At 32.1% G+C, this 27,430-nt stretch overlaps 1 protein-coding gene across 4 annotated transcripts in view; it reads left to right on the top strand.

Moving 5' to 3' along the window:
* Window positions 1-27,430, top strand: part of ELP4 (elongator acetyltransferase complex subunit 4) — a 251,816-nt gene that overhangs the window by 88,923 nt on the left and 135,463 nt on the right. For all 4 annotated transcript variants that reach the window (XM_078058252.1, XM_036105447.2, XM_078058251.1 and 1 more), the window contains exons 6-7: window positions 2,827-2,911; window positions 7,617-7,805. In XM_078058252.1, coding sequence (XP_077914378.1) covers window positions 2,827-2,911; window positions 7,617-7,805 — 274 coding nt within the window. The remainder of the gene's footprint in view (window positions 1-2,826; window positions 2,912-7,616; window positions 7,806-27,430) is intronic.

The following is a 27,430-nucleotide window of genomic DNA, read 5'->3' as shown; positions in this document are numbered from 1 at the left end:
TCATTGGACCCCTTTTGCCCATGTTTAATATTAATGTAAAGAAATAAATTACTGTCAGAAGACATGGTGATATAAGCAGACATGGAACAATTTTTTTTGACTGAAAAAAATTTTAAATACTCGATATTTTAAAGGTAAAAATTAAAGTTCTAGTAATTATTTTTATATTCTTTGTACTGTTATAGTTTTAAAGACAAATTGTGGAATCTCAAGTTAGATCATTTTACTATAATAGTTGTTGAAAGTTAAGAAAATCAAGGTAGAATAGTACACATGATTTAAAATGTGCTGCCTTTGGGACATGTTTTAAATACTTTGATAACCTAACCTTTGTTAATTGCTTGGAAACAATAAGGAGGACAGGGTCATATTTGTAACTAGATTTCCTTCAGCCAACTCCTGATTTATAAGTTACTATACTGCTAAACAGCAGCAAAAAAAAGGCAATAGCCTCAAAATTAAAGGGGTTTAATTTTTTAAAAATTTTAGATGACAAGAGAAAAAATTTTTATCAGTAAAAAATATTTTTTAAGTATTGCTGGCAGGAATGGTATCTCATGGAGATTAACAATACTCAGTAGTAGTTTAATATCAATACCATATAAACTAGTTCAGTTTTAAATGCTATAATCCCATGTATCATAAATGAATATTATCAATTTATATACCTAAATATATATACCTAAATTTTTCCCATTTAATTTTTTATCAAAGTGTTTATTGTCCTAGAAATCTAATTACTTTGGGGAAGTTTATTACTCGTAAAGTTCTAAGAGTTGCTGGTGTCTGGATTATTTTATGTCAGTGTTAAATAAGGAAAGAGACTAAGATGTATTGGCTTTATGTGTTTATTTTTGTTCTCATATCAGACCTTTCCACCACCTTTGAAGAGAATCTTAGCTTTACTATAGCTACCTTACAGACTGGGAGAATACAAAATAAATAACCGATTGTACTGGTTGAGTGGTGGCAACAAAAAACTAAGAAGTAATTTATGTGTGTGTTGTCTAGTAATGTACCTCAGATAGCAAATTTACTACCAGGCACTTAAGGCAAATGTTATTATTGAACAATTTGGGGCAGAAGGAAAAATGCTTAAGAAACTTTCTGTAATATATGAAATAATGTCTTGAGTAGATTCATTATTGATGGATTAGAATGAACTGGATATATTCTTGATCCACCCTCCTTTAACCCATACTGACATTCGTCAAATGGTTGGCTGAAATTCATTTCATAATCTGGGACCTTGGAGGAGATTTACCCCTTGTGCAAACCTAATTGACCCAGATAGGAATTGAACATGCTGCATTCAAACAGCAGTACTGTCTTCTGAAAGTTGAGCTAGCCGGGACAGATACGTTATTTATTTATTCATATATACTTATGTATTTATATATATTTATATATTCATATATTTATGAAAGAGTCACACCAGTGCCATTATGGAATATCATTTTTTATAGACACATTTCTTCACTCATTAAACTGGAAAAATGTGTCTGTATAATCCAATCCCTCATTGAAAATGGAGAAATAACTATATGTGAAATAACCATACTTGCCAAAGCCTTCAATTGGAGTCATAATTATTTGTCATAATATTTGTTTTGCACATAACGGCATTCCTTTCTCTTGATTTTCTTTTTTGTTTTTGTTAGGTGCTTTGGGGCTAGCTCTGGCTGTTCAATAAAACATTTACAGAGACGTGCAACAGGCTGAACAACCTACCATTGATTTTGCACATTAAGTAGTCAGCTGCTCTTCCTAACTTGTTAGGTTCTTTAATGTTGCATGTGTGTTCCAAATTATATTTCATTTTTTCTTTAGGGCACTGATTCTGCATATGTGATTGCTTTACTTAGGATCAGAGTAAAGCAAACACTTTTGTATTTTTAAGGACACCCACAGCTTTTACAGCATTCATCACTTAAACGTCTATGAAATAGCTTTGCTCCAGAACCTCATTATCATGATAGTTAATGTTCAGCCATAGCACACAGTTTGTGCGTTATCAAGAATATTAAATTCAGTCAGTGTTAAACCAGATGTTCTTCACAGTTACAAAATTTTTTTGAGGTGTTTCATAACATTGTAAAAACAATTTTTAAGTAAGCTCTCCACCTAACGTGAGGCTTGAACTCACAACCCCAAGATCACAAGTCTCATGCTGTACCAACTGAACCTACCAGGCTCCCTATTTTTGTAAAATATTTTAAAATAGTGACACTAATACTAATATTCATGTGAGAGATAATTTGTCTTCTTGAATTCATACATTTATTTTATTATTTTCGTTTTAAAAACAAAGTGGAAATTATACTCACTTGTCTTCATAGGCCTTAAAAGATCAAATTTTTTAATTACTATTATTTTAGCAGTTTGTTCTAAGAAAATTAAAACTTTTCTGGAAGATGAGCTTAGGTGATTGAGACATTGATTCAGGTGTACTTGGCATAGCAGTTCATTAACTACGTGTTAATTATCTATGATTACTCCAGAAAAGCTATATGATCTTTTAGGTTGCTTCATTAAATCATTAATTTTCTTGGAGGTAACTAAGCTTGACATAATTAAGCCATCTCAGTCTCCACAGATTTTTATCTTCCCATGATGTCAAGAACACTGGAACCCTGAGCTAGTTAATATAAGGCATTGTAACTTACTCCCTGGGTGTATTGACTGTATATTTTTAGATTATTTATACTATTTTGGTTCATTTTATGTTATATTTAATCTCATAAATTTCCTTAATGTTATAGCTTAGATTTTGAATTTCCTGTGTAATAAGCCCACTGATGTATATGAACCACTTCGTACCAACAGTTCTTTGACCCATGGCTACAGAAAGCTGCTTCAGTTTATCCAGAAAGTCATATATGAGGAAGGATTTGATGGCTCCAATCCCCAGGTATTGAGCACCTTCAAAACCTTTTATAATCATGTATGTAATGTTGCTTTTAAACTCTCTAGAGGTAAACCCAGAAGGTTTTAGAATCAACAGTGAACAAGCTGTTCCCAAACTCAGAAGATGTCAATAAGCAGAGCACAGGCAGCCTTAGTTTAATTGTTAATGTGTATTTAAAGTTTTAGCTAAGTTCTCAGTGGATGCACAGAAGATGTATACACACATTGTCGACATAAATTATTTTTAAATATGTATTTATAGCACCTGGAATTAATAAATAGCCACATTTGGAAAATTACTCCTAAATCTGCAAGACTTGTACTTTCTTATCTAAATTTTTTATATTTGTCATTCAGTCTTTAATTGAATTACCTTATGAGTAAGGATTAATTATTTTAAGATTTTATTTCTTATAACATCATGCTTTGATTTGTTTCACTGAATAAAAAATGCATTTTTATTTGCTGTCTTAAAATATTTTATAACTTAATTATTTCTCTGTAGCGTCTAAAAACAGAAGTTTTTAAATTCCCACTATTAATTCCAAATTCCTACTATTAAAGATGTTCCGATTAGTTTAACTTAAACAAAATGAGAGAAATTTTATTTCTAGATATCATGCCTTTCAGAAATCTTTCTCAGTGATTTTAATTGCTGTAGCTGCTAAAGATTTGCAGTTCATTATTATTATTTTAGCAGAATTATTTCCAAAGCACCAGTATTTTTATTGAAGAAAGCAAAGAATCCAAAAGTCTTTTTTTTGGCATTATCAACTACATTTGCTCTTAATCCATAAATTTTAAGCATTCTTGTAAATTTTACTAAGCTGTATTTAATGTTTCTTTCCACAGCAAGATAATTTTTAAATTTGTTTTGATCATCAGTTTAATAACAAGTTGAAAATACTTATGTGTGTGGTGAAGCATACACATTTATTTATAGATGGCTCTTCATGTATGTTACAGTTTTTGTGATGGGCCTTGGTTTTTATTACAATTTTATCTTGCTCATTGTTGCTCCGTTTTTGGTCCTAGCTAAGATTTATGGGCACTGTGTCCGCCCTTTGGTGGCATTGCCTGTCAGGAGAGGTAAATTGGTTCCTGACAGACACGTCTCCCCACTCGCTGTGGTTACTATAGAAACAGGCATGTCATAACAGTTCCTATGATACAGTGTGCAGAGCTGCTCTTCTTGCAGAATGATGACACATCTTCAAAGAGCAGGAAATTTTATAAAATGCAAAACAGCAAAGGCAATAGCAAAAAGATATACACATACTTGCGTATATATGTATATACACACATATATGTACACACATTTACACACATCCGTCCAAAGGACCCTTGATCAGTAAGCTACTATTGGAGTGGAATGAAATGTTTGTTTTCTTAGTTATTTATTTGAGTATGAAAAACACCACCATTTTCAATAAATAGTATTTTATCTCATGAAAGTTGATAAACAACAAACTGAACTGGTTTGTCTCTCTGAACCAGAGGTTCTACAACTATTGACTTACATAAAGATTAAACAGAGTTGAGGTAGATATTTATATGGTGAATACCAAGAATGCTGAAAAAAATTTACAAAATGCCAGTAAGTTATAAAATTCCAATTTTATTGGAACAAAAGCATAAATTTTATGTTGTGTTTTTTTGTTACTATATTTCTATATTGTTATATTATAGAATGTATCATTTGCTAAATTACCTCATCTGTACATCTGTCTCAGAAACTTTAGATGAGTTCAAGAAGCCACAAAAATGCATCTGTGAAGCACTACTTCAAAAAATATTATTCCTGAGTCAAAATAATGTTCTGATCCTGAAATAAATCCTCCTTTAAAAAAAAAAAAAAGATTTTTTATTTATTCATTTGAGAGAGAGAGAGAGACAGAGAGAGCACAAGCAGGGGGGAGAGGCAGAGGGAGAGGGGGAAGCAAGACTCCCTGCTGAGCTGGGAGCCTGACGTGGGGCTCAACCCCAGGACCCTCGGATCATGACCTGAGCTGAAGGCAGACCCTTAACCGACTGAGCCACCAAGGCGCCCCAAATCCTTCTTTTTAAAAGGAAATTTTCATCTTATTTTCTCTATCTATTACATTTTCAAATAAGCTTATATTTTCAAATAACCTCATTTAGTTTATTTGAAGTAGGCTATAAGAAACTGAGTATTATATATTATATAATTACCTTGGTAGTAAGTATTGTAGCTCATCTGTAAAGATACTTGGAATGGAGATATTTACAAATTGCTGTCATAATTTCATTTAAGTTATGATTTTTTAAATATCTAAGAAATGTGCAATAAAAACGAAATTTGAACATTGATTTTACTTAGAATACCAGATTAAGGATTTTAGATGTTCTCATAGGAATAAATTTATTTATTGTTCAGCTTTCCACAAAAGTTTAATTTGTAAATTTTATTATGCCTCACGATGTACCCCATTATTATATGGCAGAGCAAAGGAATTATATGTCCAAAACGACACAGGAAATTTGTAATTCAGCCTTTGTTTTTGCAATTACTGTCATTTTTTAAAAAAATATAAATGTATTCCCTATGTTGAAGTATTATCTCAGTTATGTTCTAGTGTGCTGAGTACCTACCTCACTTAACTACCTTATTATTCATTCTTTGGCTTAACATTTTCATTTTATTTTCAGATATATCAGTATATCTGTCAAAGTCGCTAAACCTCTGTAGTTCTCCTGCTTCTGCACCTAACAGCACTTTTCTTATAAACTTTTAGCGGATGTTCTTTGTTACAATAGTTGGTAATGGTGACTAGGTTAAAATATACAGCCGACCTTTGGTTTCTGAAGTGTTGACAGGGGAAACAATATAATGCTGCTCTCCTTCTACCTTCAGGTTTTGTTCTAATACCTAGATTTTGGGGGAAGGTTTCTCTCTCCCTTTTTCCAGATCACTCTCTCTGTTGAGAATCTAATTTAAGCTACAGTTCATGAGAAAACAAGTTTAGGAATGACAAAATGAAACTGAATCTTGCCATTTTACTTAAATTCTGAGTTTCTAAGTAATACAGTGTAAGGGATAACCTATCAGTTCACAAATATCTTACATGAATTCATCAAAAACTTATTTAAACTTCTAACCCATGCCCTGGTACATATTATTACCTTCATTTCATTTAAGTAATGCAGAAATTAAAAAAGAAAACAATTTTTATGGATTGCTGAGGATCATAACATATATCTTAAGGTTATTGCCTTCATAAACTTAATATGACCAAAAAAGAAAATTGGACCAGCTGCCTTAATAGTATCATCATGTTCCAGGTCCTTGGAGTCAGGAAGGTTTTTTTAAATGTGCTTAAACTAAATTCCTTTTTCTGTAATCTCATTTCAATAGCTTTATCCAACTCATTGTGTTCCTTTATATATTTGAAGGATTGTATGGGCTCATAGTACAATGTTCTATTCTATCCTTTTTATTGTAGAGATGAGAAAATGAATGCCTAAGTAGTGTAGGGTCTTGCCCAAAACCACATCTTCTTAGTTACACAGTCCAGACTGTGAATATCTGTCTTATAATTCCATTTTACTAATTATTGTCCCCCTTTGTTTTTCTCTTCTAACATTTCAGTGTTTTGTTCATTTTCCCTACTTTCCTTTGTTAATAAATTCTCAAAAATACACAAACTCAACTTTCATCTGTAATATCAGGGAGATAGTGGTTGGTTAATAAATTATATTAGTTAAATAAATTTTATTAGTTTTATTATAGCAATAACAAGTGATATATTGTAGGATCTGGCTTCATCAGAAGTCACACTCAAAAATGACACATGTTCCAAACTTTTGCTTTAAGAGAGAAAACTTACTTTCCCCATTGGAATTGTAGTAATGATTTTTCAATTATTTCCATGCACCAGGTTTTGCTAATGTCTCCTCCTTTGCCCAGAAATTTTGCCAGATTGCTAAGGAAAGCATATATAAAACATTTGTTCAGTTAAAATAACCCAAACAGTAAAATTTGTTATAAATACATCTCTGGCAAACACTTATTGATAATCATCCTAGGTTTTATTTAATGGTTTTTAAACGTTCTTTTCCCAGGAAATATTAGTCACTATTGTGACCTTAATATCAGTAGTCTTAACTTCTAGATGTTTACTTGTTCAATTTTATGAAAGCAATGAACTTAAATTATTTTGTAAAAATAGCTTCAAGAAGAATAAGTAAAGGCATATATAGAGTGTAAAACCAAAACACACATTTTTTAACTTCTTTCAAACAAAGTACCAGGCATTGGACGCAGGAGCATTAAATGAGAAATATTGAGCAAATTATAGTTTATTGAAAGACTTGTAGAATTTTGTAATACTAAGAATGGTTTGTAAGCATTCTGGTTTAGGTGTTCTTTATTGCTAACTGATTTTTTATATATTATTTGAGGCGCCTCAAACATAATCCTTAGAGTAGTCACTGTTAAAATATAGAAGCTTGAGACTTTTGATAGTCTTCAAATTTTCCAAAAATCAGCTGGGTTTTTTTTGCACTCTTGTAATAATGCAGATTTCCTTTATTGCCTTATACTAACTACACATAAAGGTTTTTACCACCTCTACTGACATTATCTCCCTAATCTTTCATAAATTTAAAAACTGGCAAAGAGAAGTAAAAGAGGTATCCTACTGGTTAACAAAACCTAATGTGTTTACCTCCCTCCCACTTTTCTCTAGAAAAAACAGAAAAACATTTTAAGAATAGGAATCCAGAATCTTGGTTCACCTTTGTGGGGAGATGACATTTGCTGTACAGAAAACTGTGACAATAGCCACAGCCTTACGAAGTTCCTGTATGTTCTCCGTGGTCTTCTACGAACCTCTCTTTCAGCCTGTATCATCACAATGCCAACACATCTTATCCAGGTACGAATTGTCCCAAAAGTTCTTTCCCCTAACTAGTGTGACATAATGAAGTGCAATATATAAATGCTTTATGAGTCTGAGTCTGATAAGTTATTTTCATATGCCATTTAAGTAAAACAGATTTCAGAAATGCCAGAGAGGAAAATGTCTTTTACTTTAGATTGTTAAATTGTTGTGTATTTGTGGTTTTAATACACAGTGAGTGTATGGTAAGTCCATCTTTAATAATGTTATTATTTTTTTCTTTGATTTCTTGTAAACATATAATATCATTGTGACATGAGGTTGATATCTTTTACTGATATCTTTTCATTAATCATAAAGCTGATCTGAACATAGGTCTTGAAGAAATATTTGTACACCTGTGTTCTTAGCAGCATTATTTATAATAGCTAAAATGTGGAAGCAATCTGAGAATCCATTAACAGATGAATCCATAAGCAAGATGTGGCCTATATTGCAACGGAATATTATTCAACCTTGAAAAGGAAGGCAGTTCTGACATATGCAGCAACACTGATGAATCTTGAGGCCATTATCCTAAGTGAAATAAGTCAGTCACAAAAAGACAAATACTGTGATTCCATTTACATGAGGTACTTAACGTATTAAAAATCATAGAGACCGACGGTAGTATGGTGGTTGCCAGGATCTGGGGGGAAGAGGGAATGGCAAGTTATTATTTAATAGGTACAGAGTTTCAGTTTTAAAAATGAAAACAGGTCTGAAAATTGTTAGTGGTGATGGTAGCACAACATTATGAATGTATTTAATATCACTGAACTGTACACTTAAAAATGGTTAAAATGGTAAATTTTACCTATCTTTTTCCACGTTCAAAATTTTGAAGGAAAAAAGAAAAGGAAAAAAGTTGATCTGAATAGGACAATTCCCCTCTTCCCTTGCTGTTTCTACGTATAAACCTCCTGAAGCTACACTCTCAGGAAAAGAGGTCAGTCCTCCCCAGATAGAAAAAGAGGGATCTTTGCAAGATTTTCCTCAATGGCTCAAAAAGTCCTTTTCTTAAGAATGTTCAAGAGGGGGGCGGCTGGGTGGCTCAGTCGTTAAGCGTCTGCCTTCGGCTCAGGTCATGATCCCGGAGTCCTGGGATCGAGTCCCGCATCGGGCTCCCTGCTCCGCAGGAAGCCTGCTCCTCCCTCTCCCTCTCCCACTCCCCCTGCTTGTGTTCCCTCTCTCGCTGTGTCTCTCTCTGTCAAATAAATAAATAAAATCTTAAAAAAAAAAAAGAATGTTCAATAGGCTGGGGTGCCTGGCTGGCTCAGTCAGAAGAGCATGCAACTCCTGATCTCAGGATCATGAGTTCAAACCCCACATTGGGTGTAGAGATTACTTAAATAAATAAAACTTTTAAAAAAACTTTATTTTCTCTTTTTTTATTTCACTTTTTTCCCTTGAGAGAGAGAGTGGGTGAGGGGTGTGGACGGTGAGAGGCAGAGGAAGTGGGAGAGAGAAAATCCTAAGCAGTCTCCATGCTCAGCACGGAGCCCAACGCAGGACTCAGTCTCATGACCCTGAGACCATGACCTGAGCCAAAATCAAGAGTCGGACGTTCAACCCACTGAGCCACCCAGGTGCCCTCTCAAAAGAAATTTTTTTAAAAAGATTGTTCAAGAGGCAAGTTTGGGACAATTTTCGTCATTATTATTATTGTACAGGTAATAGAGAAACTAGAATTACATCATATATTTTTCCATGGTATTATTTTATATGTATATATATTGTATATACTAGAAATAATAAAAAATTGGCTGCAATGAATGGAATGTGAAAATCAAAATAAGCAAAATCACTGAAATCATTTTTTCTAATGTACATACTAAAACACTATGAGGGAAGGGGGGGTAGGGGATGGGTGGGTGGGTGATAGACATTGGTGAGGGTATGTGCAATGGTGAGCACTGTGTATTGTGAAAGACTGATGAATCACAGACCTGTGCCCTGAAACAAATAATACAGTATATGTTAATAATAAAAAAAAATTTTTTAAAACACTATAATTTAAAATGACATTTATAGCAGAAGAGTTTTGAGTTTTGTTTTCCTTTACTTCTCTAGGAAGTCATAATAATAACAATAGTGATAGCAGCTAATAAATATAAAACACTTAAAGTCAGGATCTAATGGTTCTTATAAATTTTTATATAACTGTATAACTATAAAATTTGATATAACTACTGTTATAATCTCCATTTTACACATAAGGAAACTGAGGCACACAAAAATTAAGAAGCTAGATGAATGTTCAGTACTTGAGAAACCATGATTTGAACCCAGAAAATGGATTGCAGAACCACATACTAGAATATGTAACAGGTTTTTATTCTAGAACTCATTCAAAGCTAGTGAATCTCCTATCTTTTATCTTAGAGCTAGGAATGACATGGGGCTCATCTGTGCTAGGCTTCTGCCTTTGGACAAGTAAAGCATTATCCCTATTTTGCAACTGAGGTCTGAACTGCAATGACATGTTCAAGCAAATCACAGAAACCAAGACTGTATTTGGTGAGATTACGTGGGTCTATGCAAACTCTACATATAACTACATTAACAGAAATATGAGATATAATTGAAATTTGGAGTTTGCCAAGGAGATAAAGAAATACCATTTTAAGATGCTGTATCTAAACATACTGTATAAGGGTTAAAGCGGAGACTTTGTTAAGGACCATGTGAAGTTTGTGACACATGAATCCTTCATGAGGATTCCTTCATGAGCTTTCCTTCAGTGTATAGGAAAAGGTTCATACTTTCCTTTAAGAAAAACTCACTATTTTAAGTGATTATTTAAGCATTTTAAGATGGTCTGATATAGCACTGTATTCCTTCCTGCACAAGGGGAGAGAGAAGTGTAATTGACAGTGTATCCCCATACATTGTCAGCGACTTGTGCTTTTGAGCTTTCTGAGGGTTACCATAGCAACTTTCTACTGTTCAAGTTAGCATTCCTCTTCAATAATTACAAACTTTTAGCAAAATAAAAATTAAATCTTAATCAGAAAAAAATTTTGACTTTTCACATCAAGATTTCTTTTTTTTTTTAAGTAAATACGTGGGGCTCAAACTCACAACCCCGAATTGATATCAAGAGTTGCATGCTGTCCCAACTGAGCCAGTGAGGTGCCTCTCAACATCAAGATTTCTTAAATCCAAATATTTCCCTCTCAACAAATTGGGGAGAAAAATCTGCATTTCTTATAAATTTAGTTATTGAGCTGTGTTTTACTATTTTATTCATTCATTCATTTTTTCTACACTGTTTTTGAGTGACTGGTAGTGCTATAGCCCACTTTATATATCAGTGAAATTTTAAAATTGAACAAGATACTGGTTCCTTTCAGAGACCTTACTCTCTAGTTGGGAGATAAACATTAAAAACTTGTGTTACAATCTGAAAATGAAGTTAAGGAAACAGTTGCGTTCATAACAGCACCAAAAAGAATAAAATACTTAGGAATAATTTTCACAAGGAAAATGTAAAACTTATACTCTGAAAACTACAAAACATTGTTGAAAGAAATTTTTAATGATCTAAATGAATAGAAAAACTTCCGAGGTTCATGGATCAGAAGGTTCAAAATTAATATGACCATAGTCTCCAAACTCATCTACAGATCCAATGCAGTCCTTATCAGAATTCCAGTTGACTTTTTGGGAGAAATTTGCAAGCTGATTCTAAAATGGCTATGGAATTTCAGAGGACTTAGAATAACCAAAATAATCCTAAAAAGGAATAAAGTAGGAGGGCTCATATTTCTCAATTGCAAAATTTACTATAAAACAACGGTAAAAGGCAGTGTAGTACTCTCATAAAATAGGCATATAAATCAACGGAATAGAATTGAGAGTTTAAAAATAAATCCATACAGTCAACTGATTTCAACAAGGGTGCCAAGACCATTCAATAAGAAAAGAATCATCTTTTTCAACAAATGGGATGGGACAACTAGATAGCCACATGAGCAAAAGAATGAAGTTGGACTATTACCACACAGCATGTACAAAAATTAATTCAAATGGATCAAAGACCTAAATGTAAGAGCCAAAACTATAAAACTCTTAGAAAAAAACTTAGGGAAAAATCTTTATAACCTTAGATTTGGCAAAGAATTCTTAGATATGGCACCAAAAGCACAAACAATGAAAAAAAAAATAGACAAAGGGGACTTCATCAAACTTAGAAACTTTTCTTTAAAGTAGCTTCCATGCTCAATGTGGGGCTTGAACTCACAGCCCTTAGATGAAGAGTCACATGCTCTACCAACTGAGCCAGCCACGCACCTCAAAATTAAAAACTTTTATGTTCAAAGGACACCATCAAGAAATCATAATGATAGATGAAAATATTTACAAGTCATATATCTGATTAGAGATTTGTATCTACAACACATAAAGAATGCTTTCAACTCAATAATAAAAAGACAATTCAGTAAAAAATGGGAAAGGAATTTGAATATACAATTTCCAAAGAAGATAGACAAATGGCCAGTTAGCACATGAAAGATGCTCAACATCATGAATCATCAAAAATGCAAATCAAAATTACAATGAGATACTACTACTTTACATTATCTAGAATGGGTAAAATAAAAGGTAGCAGTAAATGTTGGCAAGGTGAAGAAATTGGAACCGTCATACTTTGCTGGTGGGAATGTAAAAGGGTACAGCTGCTTTGGAAACAGTCTGGCACTTTTCAATGATTCAACATAGAGTTATCATATGACCCAGCAATTCTACTCATTAGCATATACCCAAGAGAAATGAGACCATGTGTCCACATAGAAACATGTGCATGAATGTTTATAGCACCATTATTCATAAGAGCCAAAAGATGGAAACAGCCTAAATCTCCATTACTGATGCCTGGATAAACAAATGTGTATATCCATACAATGAAATATTATTTGGCTATAAAAAGGAATGAAGTACTAATATTTGCTACAAGATGGATGAACCTTAAAAAAGATTATGCCAAGTAAAAGAAGCCACAAAAGAACATATACTATATGATTTCATTAATATGAAGGTCCTGAATAGGAAATCTGTAGAGACAGAAAATAAATAGCATTACCTAGGGTTTGGAGTGTAGTGAGACATGGAGACCTTGAATATGCAGAGGGGTGATTTGTAAAAAGATTGAAGGTTTGGGTTTTTTTTTAAAGTGAAGAAAATGTGATAAAATTGCCTTGAATGAGGGTTGCACATATCTGTGAATACTAAAACACCACTGAATTGTGCACTTTAAATGGGTGAATTGTTATTTCAATAAAGCTGCTGATAAAAAAAAGATAAGTTACAAAATAGTTGGTAAATCTGATAGCAGAGTTATGAGGATATCAGATCAGAACTTTAGTCCAGTGATTCTCAAACTTTTTTATCTCAGAACCTCTTTACACTCTTAAAAACTATGGACAATCTCAACTTTTTTTTCATTTGAGTTGTATCTAATATTTACCATGTTAGAAACTGAAACAAATTTTTAAATTTTTATGAATTCATTTAAAATAATAAAATGATTACACAATTGTAAATAATAATGATTTTCCAAAAGAAAACAAAAATTTTAGCAGGAAGAGTAACGTTTTTACATTTTTCCTTAGTAGAAAACAGCAGGTTCTAATATTTGCTTCCTTATTCAATCCATTGTGATACATTGTTTTGGTTGAAAAATGAAAAGGAAATCTGACTTCATACAGATATATTGTTGGAAAAGGGAGAACTGTTCTAATAGCCTTTTCAGATAATTGTGGATATTCTTTTTCAATATACACTGAAACTGAAAAAATAATAGTTTTATAAACATTAATTACAATGTGGAATCAAAAACTGTATCAGTGAACTTTTTCATAGTATGTTACACTAAAAGGCATTGGCTTATTTTGTGCTTTGAATGGGTCTTTTACCCATTCAAGATATCAACATTTCATTCCTTGGTCATTTGGAAGGCATTGATTCACCGAGTTATGCAGATCTAAAAATATTTACACATTTCATTATACAGTATCAAACAATCATATTGGTTAATATCAGCACCATCTACAGTGTTATACGTGCCACAGTTTACTTTTTTACAGTATCAAACAATCATACTGGTTAATATCAGCACCATCTACAGTGTTATACGTGCCACAGTTTACTTTTATTGCTGATTAGTTTTTGAATGTAAAAATATACCACAATTTCTACTGATGGGCATGAGTTCTTTCCAGATTGAAGCTATTATGAATAAAGCTGCTATGGACATTAATGTATGAGTCTTTGTACAGATATGTATTTTCATCTCTCTAGGAATCACATCCTTCCAAACCTTTTTATTTTTGGTCTTTCATATTTTAGCCATTGTAGTGCACGTAAAATGTATGACTTTGTGGTAATTTGCATTTCCTTGATAACTAATGATGTTCACCATCTTATCATATACTTGTTGGCTGTTTGCCTGTCTTCTTTTGTCTGTCTTTTGTCCATTGTTTTGAGTCATTTATCTCCTCATTGAATGGTAAAATTCCTTAAATATTTTAGGTATATCTTTGCAATAATTTTCTTCCAGTCTATGACTTGGCCTTTTCTATTAACAGTATCTTTTGAAGAGCTGAAGTTTTTAATCTTAATGAAGTTTAACTTATCAATTTTTTTAATGGTTAGCAATTTCTCTCCCCTATTCCTCCCATTTTACAAATCTTTGCCCTCTCTAGGGTTTTTTTCCTATGTTTTCATCTAAAAGTTTTGTAGTTTTATCTTTTACTAACAGGTCAATGTATTCCAATTTGAATTTTTTGCACAACTTTAGTTCATGTTCTCAAATTGTTTTTGACTTATTAGTTAACATTCTAATTATATGTTAACACACTTTACATTCACTAGTTCTCTTTTTTTTAGTATTACTATTTACCAAGGTACTTACTGTCTGCCTCAAATATGTGATTTCATATAATCTTATATATCTAATGCTTTGTGGTCTCTGGGAAGTTAGGGCTACATATTTATAATTTTCTTTTTTGCCAGCTTAGGTTTATGATAATAATACATCATTAAAGACAATAAAGTATAAAGATTCCTAGCACAGCAACTAGGCTTTTCCTAGATGTTCGATAAATGTTAATTAAAGAAATAATGATTCTTACTTAGGAAATTATTTCTAATATCTGATTGTTGAAACTTCTTGAATCTTTATTATAAATTATGTGATTTTAGCATCTTTTTTCTAACATACCCCAACCTTATCTGCAAATGGCCAATTTGTTAAAATGTCATTTAGTTACCTTAATTATATACAGGATATACCAGCATATTTCAAGCCTTATGACTGAAAAGTTGGGCATAAATAAGAAATGAATTTTGCCTCCTTGGCCAGTAGAATTTATTTATAATTTTATAAGAGGATAATTTATTTTTCCGTTAAGGGCTTTTTACAGATTGTGCATGAACCTAACATTGTGAGTTTACAATCACATGAATATCATAGGGAAACTCCTTTCTCTAATCATCTTAGACATTGTACACATACTTAAATTGTTTGCATTGTTAATGATGTTAAGTCATTATAAAGTTAATACTTTAATAAATTTGGTTAGCTTTAATGAGTTTCTTGATTACGGTGATAAGTAAACTTTGGAAGAGACTTATCAGATACTGGTGAAAATATTGCTACTCTTACTAGTACTGCAACTATGCTATTACTATAACTATTAGGCACATACCACATGCCAAGCACTCTACAAGCATTATGTTCTTGAATATTGACCACAAGCCTTACCTCTATTTTTACAAGGTCACATAGTTAATAAGTGGCAAGGCCAGTAATGTTCTAACTCATGTCTTTCCCTGACTCCAAACTCCAACATCTTCACTGTTAAGTTATATAGGTAGCTGCCCTAATCATCACAAAAACTTTGCAAGATAGGCGTAATGCCAATTGCAAACAAGATTAAACTGAAATTACGTGATTCGGCAAAGTCACATATTTAATTACATATTTAAAGCTAATATCAAACTCAGATCTGTTTAAAACTTACTCTTTCCTCTCTGTCACCCTACATCTTTATGTATCTTGAATTATTAACTACCTCCGATGGCAGTAACTTTCCATTAGGAAGAAAGTTCTAGGCTAACATGGCTATTGTTCAGTGTTTTTAAAGAGAAAACTATCATTCTAAAACCCTTGATAAATTAGTACATGTGAAAGATTAAGTAAAAAGTTTCATTGCAATCAGGGGAGGAAAAAAGGATGGAAGCATAATTCCTTATGTGTAACTGCAAAGCAAAGAAAAACAATTATGAAATAAACACATGTAACATGTAATTTTCTTTAGTCCAAAGGGATCAATGCAAGAAAAAGGAAAAAAAATTTTTCAAATTTTCCTGTGTAAGGAAACAACGGTCATACTATCAGATGAGCTCAAGTCGTCCTATCTATATCACCAGTTAAATAATGATTGAGATGATAAGGTGGACTGCATGTCTGAACATTATGCAATATTTGCACTTTGGTATTTTATAGATACATTTAAAACTTTATATAACTGGAAAAGACACAGTTTAAATTTATGTTTTTTAAGGTACCAGTAAAAAAACTATTTTGAAATGCAAATAGGAAAGTGGAGGGTCAGACTTGGTGATGAGTCTAAGGTTAAATAATGTGAGCAAGAATTAAGACGTGTTCCTCAAAATAGAGAATATCTTTTTTAAAGACTGCTCATCCATCTAAAATTTTCCCATTTTCCATAGTCTCTTCCCTCGGCAATTTTTCTAGCTAGAATATAAGTAGTTTTCTGGCCCTAATATCAGTTGAGCTATTAAAAGAAACAAATTATTCTTTTGATCTTTGAGCATGACATCTCGCCATATATTTTTTTTAATATCAAAGTACTTAGGAGAAAAATATAAGACTTAACAGTTTGCTTAAGCCAATCATGATGTAAATAGGGGATAAAACTCCTAATAACTCTTAAAGACCGCAAGGAAAATCGCAATGTTTAGGCTAAGGAAAGAGAATAAGAACTGGAAGCATTATGCTTACAAAGCTAATCAAAGACATATGAATAAACAGAACCAGGGGACTCCGAGTTTATTTAGTAAATCTTACAGAGTGATTTCTCTGGGCCAGTTGCAAACCTCAGCTGTCTTCAAATATTAACTCATTTTATCTTCACAATAAGCCCATATGGTTGGTGCTATTATTGTCTCCATTTTACAGATTAGGATACAAGGGACAAAAAAATTGAAGTGACTTTCCCTAGGTCACACAACTAAGGAGGGGCAGGATTTAGACCAGAGCAGTACCCTCTAATTACCATACTCTTAACCACCATGCTATGCAGCTTACACAATGGAAGGACTAAAATACCGTCAAAATTAAGAAACAGACTGTGCGCAGGTAGCATTCAATGACAGAAAGAGCCTCGGCTTTTGGAGACAGATAGACTCAATTAGTCATATGGTTTTAGTCGAGTCTTAACTTTGTCAGCCTCAGCTTCTTCCTCTGTAAAAATGGGGTGCAGAAGGCCGAATTCAGAGGATTAGCGACAACATGTGCTGACGCAGTACTGACACTCAGTATATGTCAGCAATCATTACCTTCACTATTCTTACTTAAAAAGACTTCCGAAATCGAGAATTTGAACAGAGATCAGGCGACAGAAAAATAAGTTGTACAAGTGCATCAAAGCAGTAGAAATCCTCAGCTTTCTTTCTCTTTTCATACAAGACTCCGACAGAGTCTTCTCACGGGTCAGGCCTGACACAGACCCGGAGGCCTGCATGAAGTCAGATGGCCAGCTAAATCATGGTAACCTCACCGTGTTGTACCATGACTCTCTAGCATCGTACGTCAGCTTCCTCTCTGCTGCGACAAGTGCCATTCTACAGACTGAGTCAGGATTTAAGTGGGTGATTGAATGTCTAAGGGTAATTTAACTCATTCATTCACTTAACAAATATTTACTGCACGCATTGACACTCGTGGGCATATAGTAGTGCGTAAGACAAACAAGGTCCTGATCCTTGTGGAGGTTTCTCAGCAATGTAAAAGATAGTATGGATGGAGCAGAAAATGAGTATATGTAGGTGTTTGCATGCTTGAGCTTGGAATTTGATAATAAAGAGGTTTCTGTAGGAAATAGAAATGTAGTTTCATATCTTTGGAAATGTCATATAATTAAACATCTATAGGTAATAGAGTTGTGATACCTTTAGTTGAATATTTTGTGTAAAATATCACTAGATTAAAAGTCCATAAAATATCTATATCTCTTAAATTGGTAAAACAGCCAATCAGTGTTCTTTAGTTATTAGCATTCTGTCAGACTTGTACAGTAATGATTAGTTACCCTTTATTATACTTTTGGCATGCTTCCCATGTTTAATTTCATTGTAGGGAAGGAACACATAGTTAAGGAAATTGCAAAGAGGAGGAAAAGTTAAAATAGGGAAAATAATGACATAGATTCAAAACTGACTTGAATTTATTGTTATAATAAGACTTTTGCAAGCAGAATGAAAACGAATTATTTTCAAATTTGCCTTTGAAATATTTTGTGTTCGGCCTCACAACTTTGAACTTGGAATTTTTTTTTATTTTCTTTGGGTTAAAACTTATTTCCATAACAGCACAGGAAAAAATAACAAGCATAGATTGAAGCAAATATATAAAAATAAATTCTAAATATCTGTTAAGAAAGCATTAAAATTATTCATCAAATATATTATGAATGTCTTAAAAAATATATCGTCTTAAACAATTTTCCCTGTGAGGTTGTAACATTACTCATATTAATATGTCTCATTCTAGAAAATAGTTTGAGCATCTGCTCAGAAACATTGTATTGAAAATGTATGTGAAAATGGCCAAGTTAAATACAGACTTTGTTACATGCTAGACTATGGAGTAAAGTGTCCTTAGAAAGAGCAGAACTACGGCCGGCTCCCCTATATTCCAGCATTACCCAGTTCCCAGATCCCTGCTGTGTAGTTGTTCCACTCGCCAAGAAGCCTGTTAAAGAGCCCCCCAGAGCATGTGTACAGCCCTCCATGTTAATAGTTAATTGGTGAGGATGGCAAGATGAGAGGACAGCCGAACATGTGGTCTCTCAGACTCAAGCCGTAGACAGACCTTTAGTTATAATAACAGCAGCTGCTCACGTTCTCACAACTCAACTGTTCAAAACTGTTGTCGAATGAAGGTTGTTGTGGATTAAAAAAAAAAAAGAGGGAAGGTTACATCTAAGAAAAATAACTAAAACCCTACCTTGAAACTCTTACTATGTATTATTTAAGTATGAGAAATATTACTTCAACTCTTTAAAACTTAAGTATAAATTTCTAATTTAAAGGTTGTTCTATTTCAGGTATATTGAACATGCTACTGCTTTTTTCCCGTTTACTGTTTGAAACAGAAATGTTTGTGCACCGTTCAAAACTTTTTAATGAGAGTTTTTGCAAAGTGATACCTTTGAAGCAGTTACAATAGGATACTGTTTGATGTCCATATCAGCAAGATATGAAGCTATAATTTTTTTTGGTCTTATGAATGGGAACTGGCTCACTGTTAGTGAACTCTGTCATCCACCTCCAAATTATATAACATTTTGTGCCTTTTAAGTTAATTTTATTTTCAATTCCTAGTGACAGTTGTGTGCTTGAAGAAAATGATAACCGATAACATTTATTCTTTTTGGAAATAAAAATTAAGTTTTATGCCAAAAAAATTTAGTTTTATGCCTTATTATGATTTCATTGGTAAGGTGAAAGGAAAATAAATTTCTCTTAGCTAATGCATTTTATTTACACAATCTATGACAGGTTGTTCTTGATTTGTTTTTATTGATCAAAAGCACTTTTACCTGAAACTGTCAGGAAATAAATATCCAAGAACTTAGAATTGTGATTAAAATGGGGGGGTGTGTATTTTTCTACACCTTTCTCAGAGCTTTCCTTTCAGGAAGAAAATTTACTTTTTATTATTGCTAATTTATTCCAACTGTCATAACCTACTTTTTAAAGGAATTTTTAAATATAAACAACCACCTAATAAATTTCTCCTTAATTATATAATAATGCAGGGATGAAAACTTCTTTGACATTATTCACGATAAAATATTAAATAACATTTTCTCATTCTAGAATACTTCTAAATATTGCCAGCATTTAATGTATTTGCTTACAGAACATTAGTTTATAAACTATTTAAACTTTATTTTATTCAGAATAGATTTCAGATTTGAAAGTGGCCTAGAACATATTTTGACTGGTCATCATTGGCATTTGGTCAGTTAATAGTCTTATTCAGTTTTTATCATATAACCCATGTTTTCTAACAATTTGATCTGTGGACTTTTTTCCCCATCTATCTCTTTGAAGAAAACCATCACCAGTATGTTAGTTTATACCAAGGAAAACTCATTTTCTGAAGGAAAGCAGGAAGAAAATGTCTTGTTATAATGTCTCTTGAAAATTGAAGATTTTAGTGTGTTATTTTAATTGATATATTTTCAAATTAATATTTTACAACATTAATGTAATAAAGCTTTGAACCCACTGGAATGAATGAATGTTTCAAAGTAGAGAAATTCAGAACAAATCTTTTCGCATCCATAAACTTTTGTGTTCATGCTGAGTATCTTAGCAGCTAAACTCTAAGTCAAGTAATGGACTGCTTAGAACTAACCACTAATATGGGATTATGAGAGGTGGACTCCAGTGGCCTTGTGAATTTCTCTCAGTGTGAAATCTTTTATTCTTAAAACAAGAACTAAAAATAATTGCACGGTGAAGGAACAACAGACTTTTGTGAGTTTATAACTATAAAATTTTGGAAAATATTTTTAATGTAATTTTTTATAAAAGCATCATTATAGGAAAGCATAACATCACCTTCTGTCACATAACGTAATCTAAGTGCACTTAATTAAGGAGAATATTTAAGGATGAAAACTAGAGATTAGATTTAATCTCTTGATCATAATTATCAATTACTAAAAGATAAAGTCAGATATTCTGTCTGTCAATTTTTCATGAGTTCCTTAATCAAGATATTCTCAACTGAGAATCTGATTTTTATTTTTCTAGATCTTCTCAACTAGTCTGAAGTAGATTGTAAGAGATTAACATTTTTAGAAGATTAAAAAGCAACAATTTTAAGAAGTCAACTGAATTGTATTAAACCTATTTTAATTTTGCACCATATGTGTCAAATTCTAGTCTCTGAAAATTTAGTAACTTCATATGAGTCTGGTGCATTGTAAACAGAATCTATTATTCTTTAGAATAACAAATAATAGAACTGTGTTTCAACTTTGCTACTGTAGGCTGTTTATAAGAACCTATAATTCTTATAGCTCCAGTTTTTATTTTCTTCTGTTTTCTGTTACATATTCTGGTATCTGATCAATTTTTTAAATCAAGTCTCAGCTTGTAGGCATTATACACATGTATTTAATTTACTTTCTTGGCCAAGGATGTTTGAAACTTTTTACACAAATAAACTCCAATTTTTCTGTAAGTTTCTGTCTATATAGAGAATTAGTTGCAGAGTATGTACCATTTTATCTTAGTGTAAATATGGACATTAAATAAGAGCAAGATATTTGAAATGGTCAGTAAGATAAGTGTGCATCTCTAAAGGAAAAAATTACCATTTAGAAACCTTTCATTATACGTAATCTAACCAGAGCATATTCAGCAAGCCATAAAAAGAAAACTAATTTTAATTTAAAACTTTTTTTTTGTTCTAAAGTAACTTTGTGATGTTACACTTCATATGGTGATTCATACTGTACTTCCTTGTAGTGGTGGTGGTTGTTAAAGTACTATTTAGAGCCAAAATTTTCAAATATATCAATGATAGAAATAGTGAAACGTCTCATCACAGTATGGAGATTGAGTCATCTGTTTGGGCATATGGAATCTTTGGCTGTTGGACTGCAGTCTTTATAATGCCCAGTGTCCAGGCATGGACACAACTGTTCTGGGAACAGAAGCAGAGAGGGACCTCTGTGTTCAGTCCACTTGAACATGGTAGAAGAAAAAAGAGGAAAGGATCTTTAACATTAATTATTTTTATTATAAACTATCTTTGACTTCATCACTCTTTATGTATAGAAAATAGATACAACTTTATTTAATTTTGCCTTTTTTTTTTACAAATAAAATTATTAAGCTTTTAATCTTTGGTGTTACAAGCTGTCTGAAAAATACCTGTGAGAAAATGTAAGTTTTGAGTTATTCCTATTTATATACCTGGATGCATACTTTTTCTTAAAGAAAGATTACTGTCTTCAAAAAAAAGATACTTATTTCTTAATATTGAAACGAAATGTGCTTGTAACTAATTATAATTTAAAGCTCTTTAAGTATGAGGTCATATATTATATCTTAACATTATGTTTTAGCCCTTTGCTATTAATTACAGTATTATTATTATATAAAGAGTTTCTGCTTCTTTAATAATGTTTTCGCACCCTATGTAGTTAATCTTGAATGTTGGGGAGGACCAGGGGAGAGATTAAATTAGCCTTGTAACCTCTTTCTCTTCCAGGCTGATGATGGAAAATAAAAGCTCTTAGCCACAAAATGTAACACATAGAATTAATATTTAATTAGACTAGCAAATTGTACACTGTGGCTGAAAGCTTCCAAAGAGTTGTTAGTGCCACAATTGACCTACAGGTTTAATAATAACTCACTTCTAGAAGCAAGTGCCAGTTCAGCATAGTAGAGCCACTGTAAGAAAGTCCTGAGAGATTAAAATCAGCAAACCAAATGGCAGGCAGGGATTCCTGGGATGGAGCCTTCTGGAAAGCTGGGAGCTGGAATAGCTTTTAAGCCAGGATTCAGATGAGAACAGTGGGTGAAAAAGCTGATCCCTCCTGTTCTGGGAGCTTCTGGTTGTAGGCCAAAATCTTAGAACAGATTTTTACTAAATGTTTTTGCTGCAGCTATTAACTTACATTGAAAATCAAATATTGAATAATTTTTCTGTAAAATTTAACAAATTTTTATGTAAACATTAATTCTTAATTTCTTACATATTAGTACATAATATCTATAAACTCAGATCATTAGATTATCAGATAGGTTTGGCGCTGTACATCTATGCTGTTTTGCTGTGACATGCTGTTTCCTTGTTCCCTGTATAGTTGATTTATATGGTTCATTTCTATATTATTTCATTACGGGGCATTATGCAGAGCCTGAGAAAGAGATTGTGAAGTCTATAGCCCAAGAAATGTTTTTCTTCAAGAAGGTACATATATCAACAAATATAAAATCAAAGGCATTCTTAATTTTTAAAGGCCTTATATCATAAAAGCAATGCTACATTTGCTTATGCTTAGGATGCAATTAAATTACAAGATAAATAATTGGACCTCCTGGTGAAACATTGGATCCTTATATCTCTGAGAAATTAATCTGGTGAAAAATAGGATGCCATGAATTTGAAAATGTGGAAATGCAGAACAGCCAACTAAAGAAGGAACACCTTACATAATTTATTGGTGTTATCTTAAATAATTAAAGAAAAGCTAGTCATTAGTTAAAAATTCAAGCAGATGAGAACCTTGCCAGCAGAGGGAGTAGTCCTGTCTGCCGTCAGGTTCCCATCATTTTCCCACCTGCCTCAGCTCTTTTCCCAGCCAGTCTCCCATCTGGACCTGGCTCTGTCAGCCTGTTCCTGATGACAGGCTATCATTTTATACTCAATATGGGATTATTCTAAGCTGATTTTAAACTTTAGTATCTTTAACCTACCACTGCATCACTAACATCAGCTGGATGTTCTGTTTGATATTTGGATTTTAGCAATTGTTTTTCCAGGCAAGCTATGAGCTTTTGGACATCTGTGAATTACATTTTAAAGGTTTCAAGTATAAAGTAGTAAGCAACAAATTTCTGATTTAAGAAGTTACCCATTAAACATTTTTAAACAAAAAATACAAATGTTCATATGAATAATATGAAACTATCACTTATGAAAAAATACGTTAAATTAATTTTGAATATTATACCATTATTCTCTTCAGCCTGTTCATTACAATATTTTGCTTACCCCATGTATAAGAGTCTTCAGAATATGTAAGATTTTTAAAAATGTTTAATAGAATAACCTATTGAAAAAGAAAACGAAAAAAAAAAAACTAATGTAAATAAATGTTCTGCAAAGCATGTACTATTTGAGGCCAGTGTAAATGTAGATAATATTTCTGAAAATAACATCATGTGTTCTTAAAAAAAAATTCATGTCAAAACTTAGAATACCAAGTATTCAATCAGATAGAAATCACAAAAAGATGTGGCTCCATTGCTTAATCCTAGTAAAATTTGACAATTTAGCAATTTATTTTGCCCTTGAGGTTAAGTATATTTGCCATTAGCTCCTTTGTGGATATGTTTTAAAGCGTTAGAAAGAGGAACCAAAATATGTTTGTTTTATGATTTCCCTACATAAATATCAGTATAAGATGCTACCAAGAGAGTGTGGTTATAGCTACAATTTTTAAAATTTACACAAGTTCCTCTGTATTTTAAAATTAACTGTGTGAATTTTAATAAAAGTCAATATTAAATCTGGAAAGATTTAATCTAATACCTTCATTAAGGTATTATAATTACAAATATTTATTAGTATAACTTTATTTGATAAAATTATATTCTTAAACTCAAAATAATTATGAACAGAATTATTTTTCCCACTATAAAATATTTTTATAAAATAAAAATTTAATCTACTAGTAAATGACAACTCTGGGGAAGGTGGGGGAAGGTTTGTAAAAAGTTACAGTATAAACAATTTTATTATTTCATAGTCTCAATCCTATAGAATGTAGAACTTAATAAGCATAGAAAAACAAATACCTCATTAAACATCTCTAGATTTATCCTTTTATTCAAGTTTTTTTTATTACATGACAAAGAAATGTCGTAAGTTCTAGTATGTTTGTGTTTTGATGCATATCATTTCTCAGAAAAATGTTATAACATGAGATGTTGCGTAGTATACTTGTTTTTCTTGGGATTCTACCCCCCACCCCACACATACAGACACACATCATGTCACGTAGTAGGTTCAAACAAAGTAATTTGAATCTTTCTTTAACTTTTCAATATTAACTTAATAGTGCTTTTGCACTATTGTAATCCCAAATCTGATGTGTGTGCCATATACTCAAATGGGAGCTCTACTCTTTATATTCTGTATTTGCTATCTTATTTGAGTAACTCAAGAACTTATTCTTATTTGAGGCATTGCATAAATGCTTTATGTCAACTGATTTTTTCTTTTCAAGCTTCTTAATAATTAAGTGATTGGTTAATTACTTTTTAATTCTCTTGTTAAAAATCTTTCCTGGCAGTATACTTTGTATTGGTACAAACTGTATCTTTTTATATTGTTGAGATAATTGGGTCAAAGAAAGTAAGAAAACATTCAGGGTTTGAGGTATTCTAATTGTTACTTGGTTACTCTAAATAGGTATCTCAACTATTTTTATTAGAAAATGGAGGGAGCTTATATGGCAGTAGTTGAATTTTATCTCTTAAAGTTCATAGTTTTGGTTTAATGAGCTTTGAATTGCAAGGGAGCATTAAATTAATCTTCATTTATTTAAAATCTATTTAATGGATTTGGCATATCCTAATAAAGAGGTTACCATTATATAAAAGAAAACAGGAAACATCCTATGAAACCAAACAAGAAACAATCAAAACAAAAACTCTGAAACATTTTGTGAAATTAAAATTGGAATAAAAAAATGGACTGGACAATCTGATTTGCCATTTTTATTTGCAACAGCATTTGACATGATTTAAATCTAAATAATTAATTAAGAAATTGCACTGCAACAGAAAGTTTTAAGAACCTTTTATGTAACTTAATACAATGCTATTTGAGACTGCCAGCAAACTCTTAAAACTCCTGGACACTGGCTCTCTTCTTTTCTGGCTTCCCTCCTAGTCTTGTCTTGGCTACTGTCCAGAGCTGACAACTTTCACCCAGGAGTGAAGGGAGATTTGTCTAGTATAGGGAGGATTTTTGAGCCATCCTAGATTTTCACATCCAGATGGGCAAGGAGGAGGGGTGGCAGTATCATTGTACATACTTGGGTGATGTCATTGTGCCATGCATGAATATAACCATTAATTTACTCCTACTGGTGAATCCTGAATGTCCTTACTCAAATGTTCCTTATTAGAAACTATAATGTAACAACTTCAAAATTAACACAAAAATTACTCAAATTTTATGTACAAGTAACTGATGCACAAATACCTTGAGGTTCTCCATTTCCAACTACGTATACTGCAGACCAAAGAGGTTTCACATCTTGGCTAATAACATAAAAACACTTAGAATCTGTTAAGATGAGAATATGGAAGTTCCAGTTTCAAGGCCTCTGCTCAGATCATTATGCTAAAGCTTTCTGAACACTGTGAATTATATTTTGACAATTTAGTGTCCATAGTGTATTTTCCCTGAAGTGAATTGTGATTATTATGCCTTTGAGGATTTTTAAAGCTATCAATTTTAGATTCTTTTAGGTAAATTTACCTACCTTTATCTGAAAGACCACTTAGTATTCTTTTAAGTAAATTTACCTACCTTTATCTGAAAGACCATTATGATTTGAAAGACCTTTGGACACAAGTAGTTTTAAGATATGATTGTGTCAATATACCATACTCCCTATGAACCTTGGGGGTACAGAAGTAATCTGTAACACTATTTCAGCTTTTTTTAAAAATATGTACATTTACATGCCCAAATATCTTTTATGCTTTTATACATCACTGGAATACTGAATGAGTTTATAATTAAGATAAAGATGATCTCAGTCAGAAACTTAGATGTTATTCTTATATAATTTCCAGTGCTTTTTATTCTATACACATTCTTTTCGATATCTGTACAACTTCCACCATCAAGTTTGCCACGTTACGTAACCTATTTTCCAAAACTGCTGTGCAGAAAGTAGTAAGGTCATTCTTAAATATAACTTATTTTTCTTGCTCTAAGACTTCATGAAAGCTTTTAAAATCAAATTTAGTTTGTAGTTAATAACTCTAGTGTAAACCTATGGAACTTAGAAACACAATAAATTAACTATATGAATGAGTTTCTGAGATTTCTAAATCCAGGCTGTGTACATCTTTTATTTTGGAATTCATTAGTTTTCCTCTACAAAGTGGATGGTTGATTTTTTTAAATCTTCCATAAATTCCCTTAAAAAGAATTATAATGTTGACAAATATTACAAGGGTGTTAAGTGGTTTATTAGTAAATTTTAAGGTTAAAGAAAGAAACCTTCTTTGAATGTCAGGTTGTCCATTTAAATATACAGGACCTTGCTTATATGCTACTAGAATGGAAGACATACCTAAACCTTACAATTTCTATTATTAAAATAATTGAAAAAGCCCTAGTTTATATCACTGCATATCTGAATACTTGAGTTCTGACAAAAACTGACTTTTATCATTTTAGATTCAGATATTTAGATACAAAGGCTTAGTCTTGTATTTATAGATAAAAGGAAATCTGACCTTTTGATTAAGAAATATTGTCAGTAGCCTTTATAAGTGCTTGTTCATCTGAGGGTCCATGACAGGAGTACTCT

Source organism: Halichoerus grypus, chromosome 11, assembly GCF_964656455.1.
Source record: "Halichoerus grypus chromosome 11, mHalGry1.hap1.1, whole genome shotgun sequence".
Taxonomy (NCBI): Eukaryota; Metazoa; Chordata; class Mammalia; order Carnivora; family Phocidae; genus Halichoerus; species Halichoerus grypus.
This window is presented reverse-complemented; position numbering and strand designations above follow the sequence as displayed.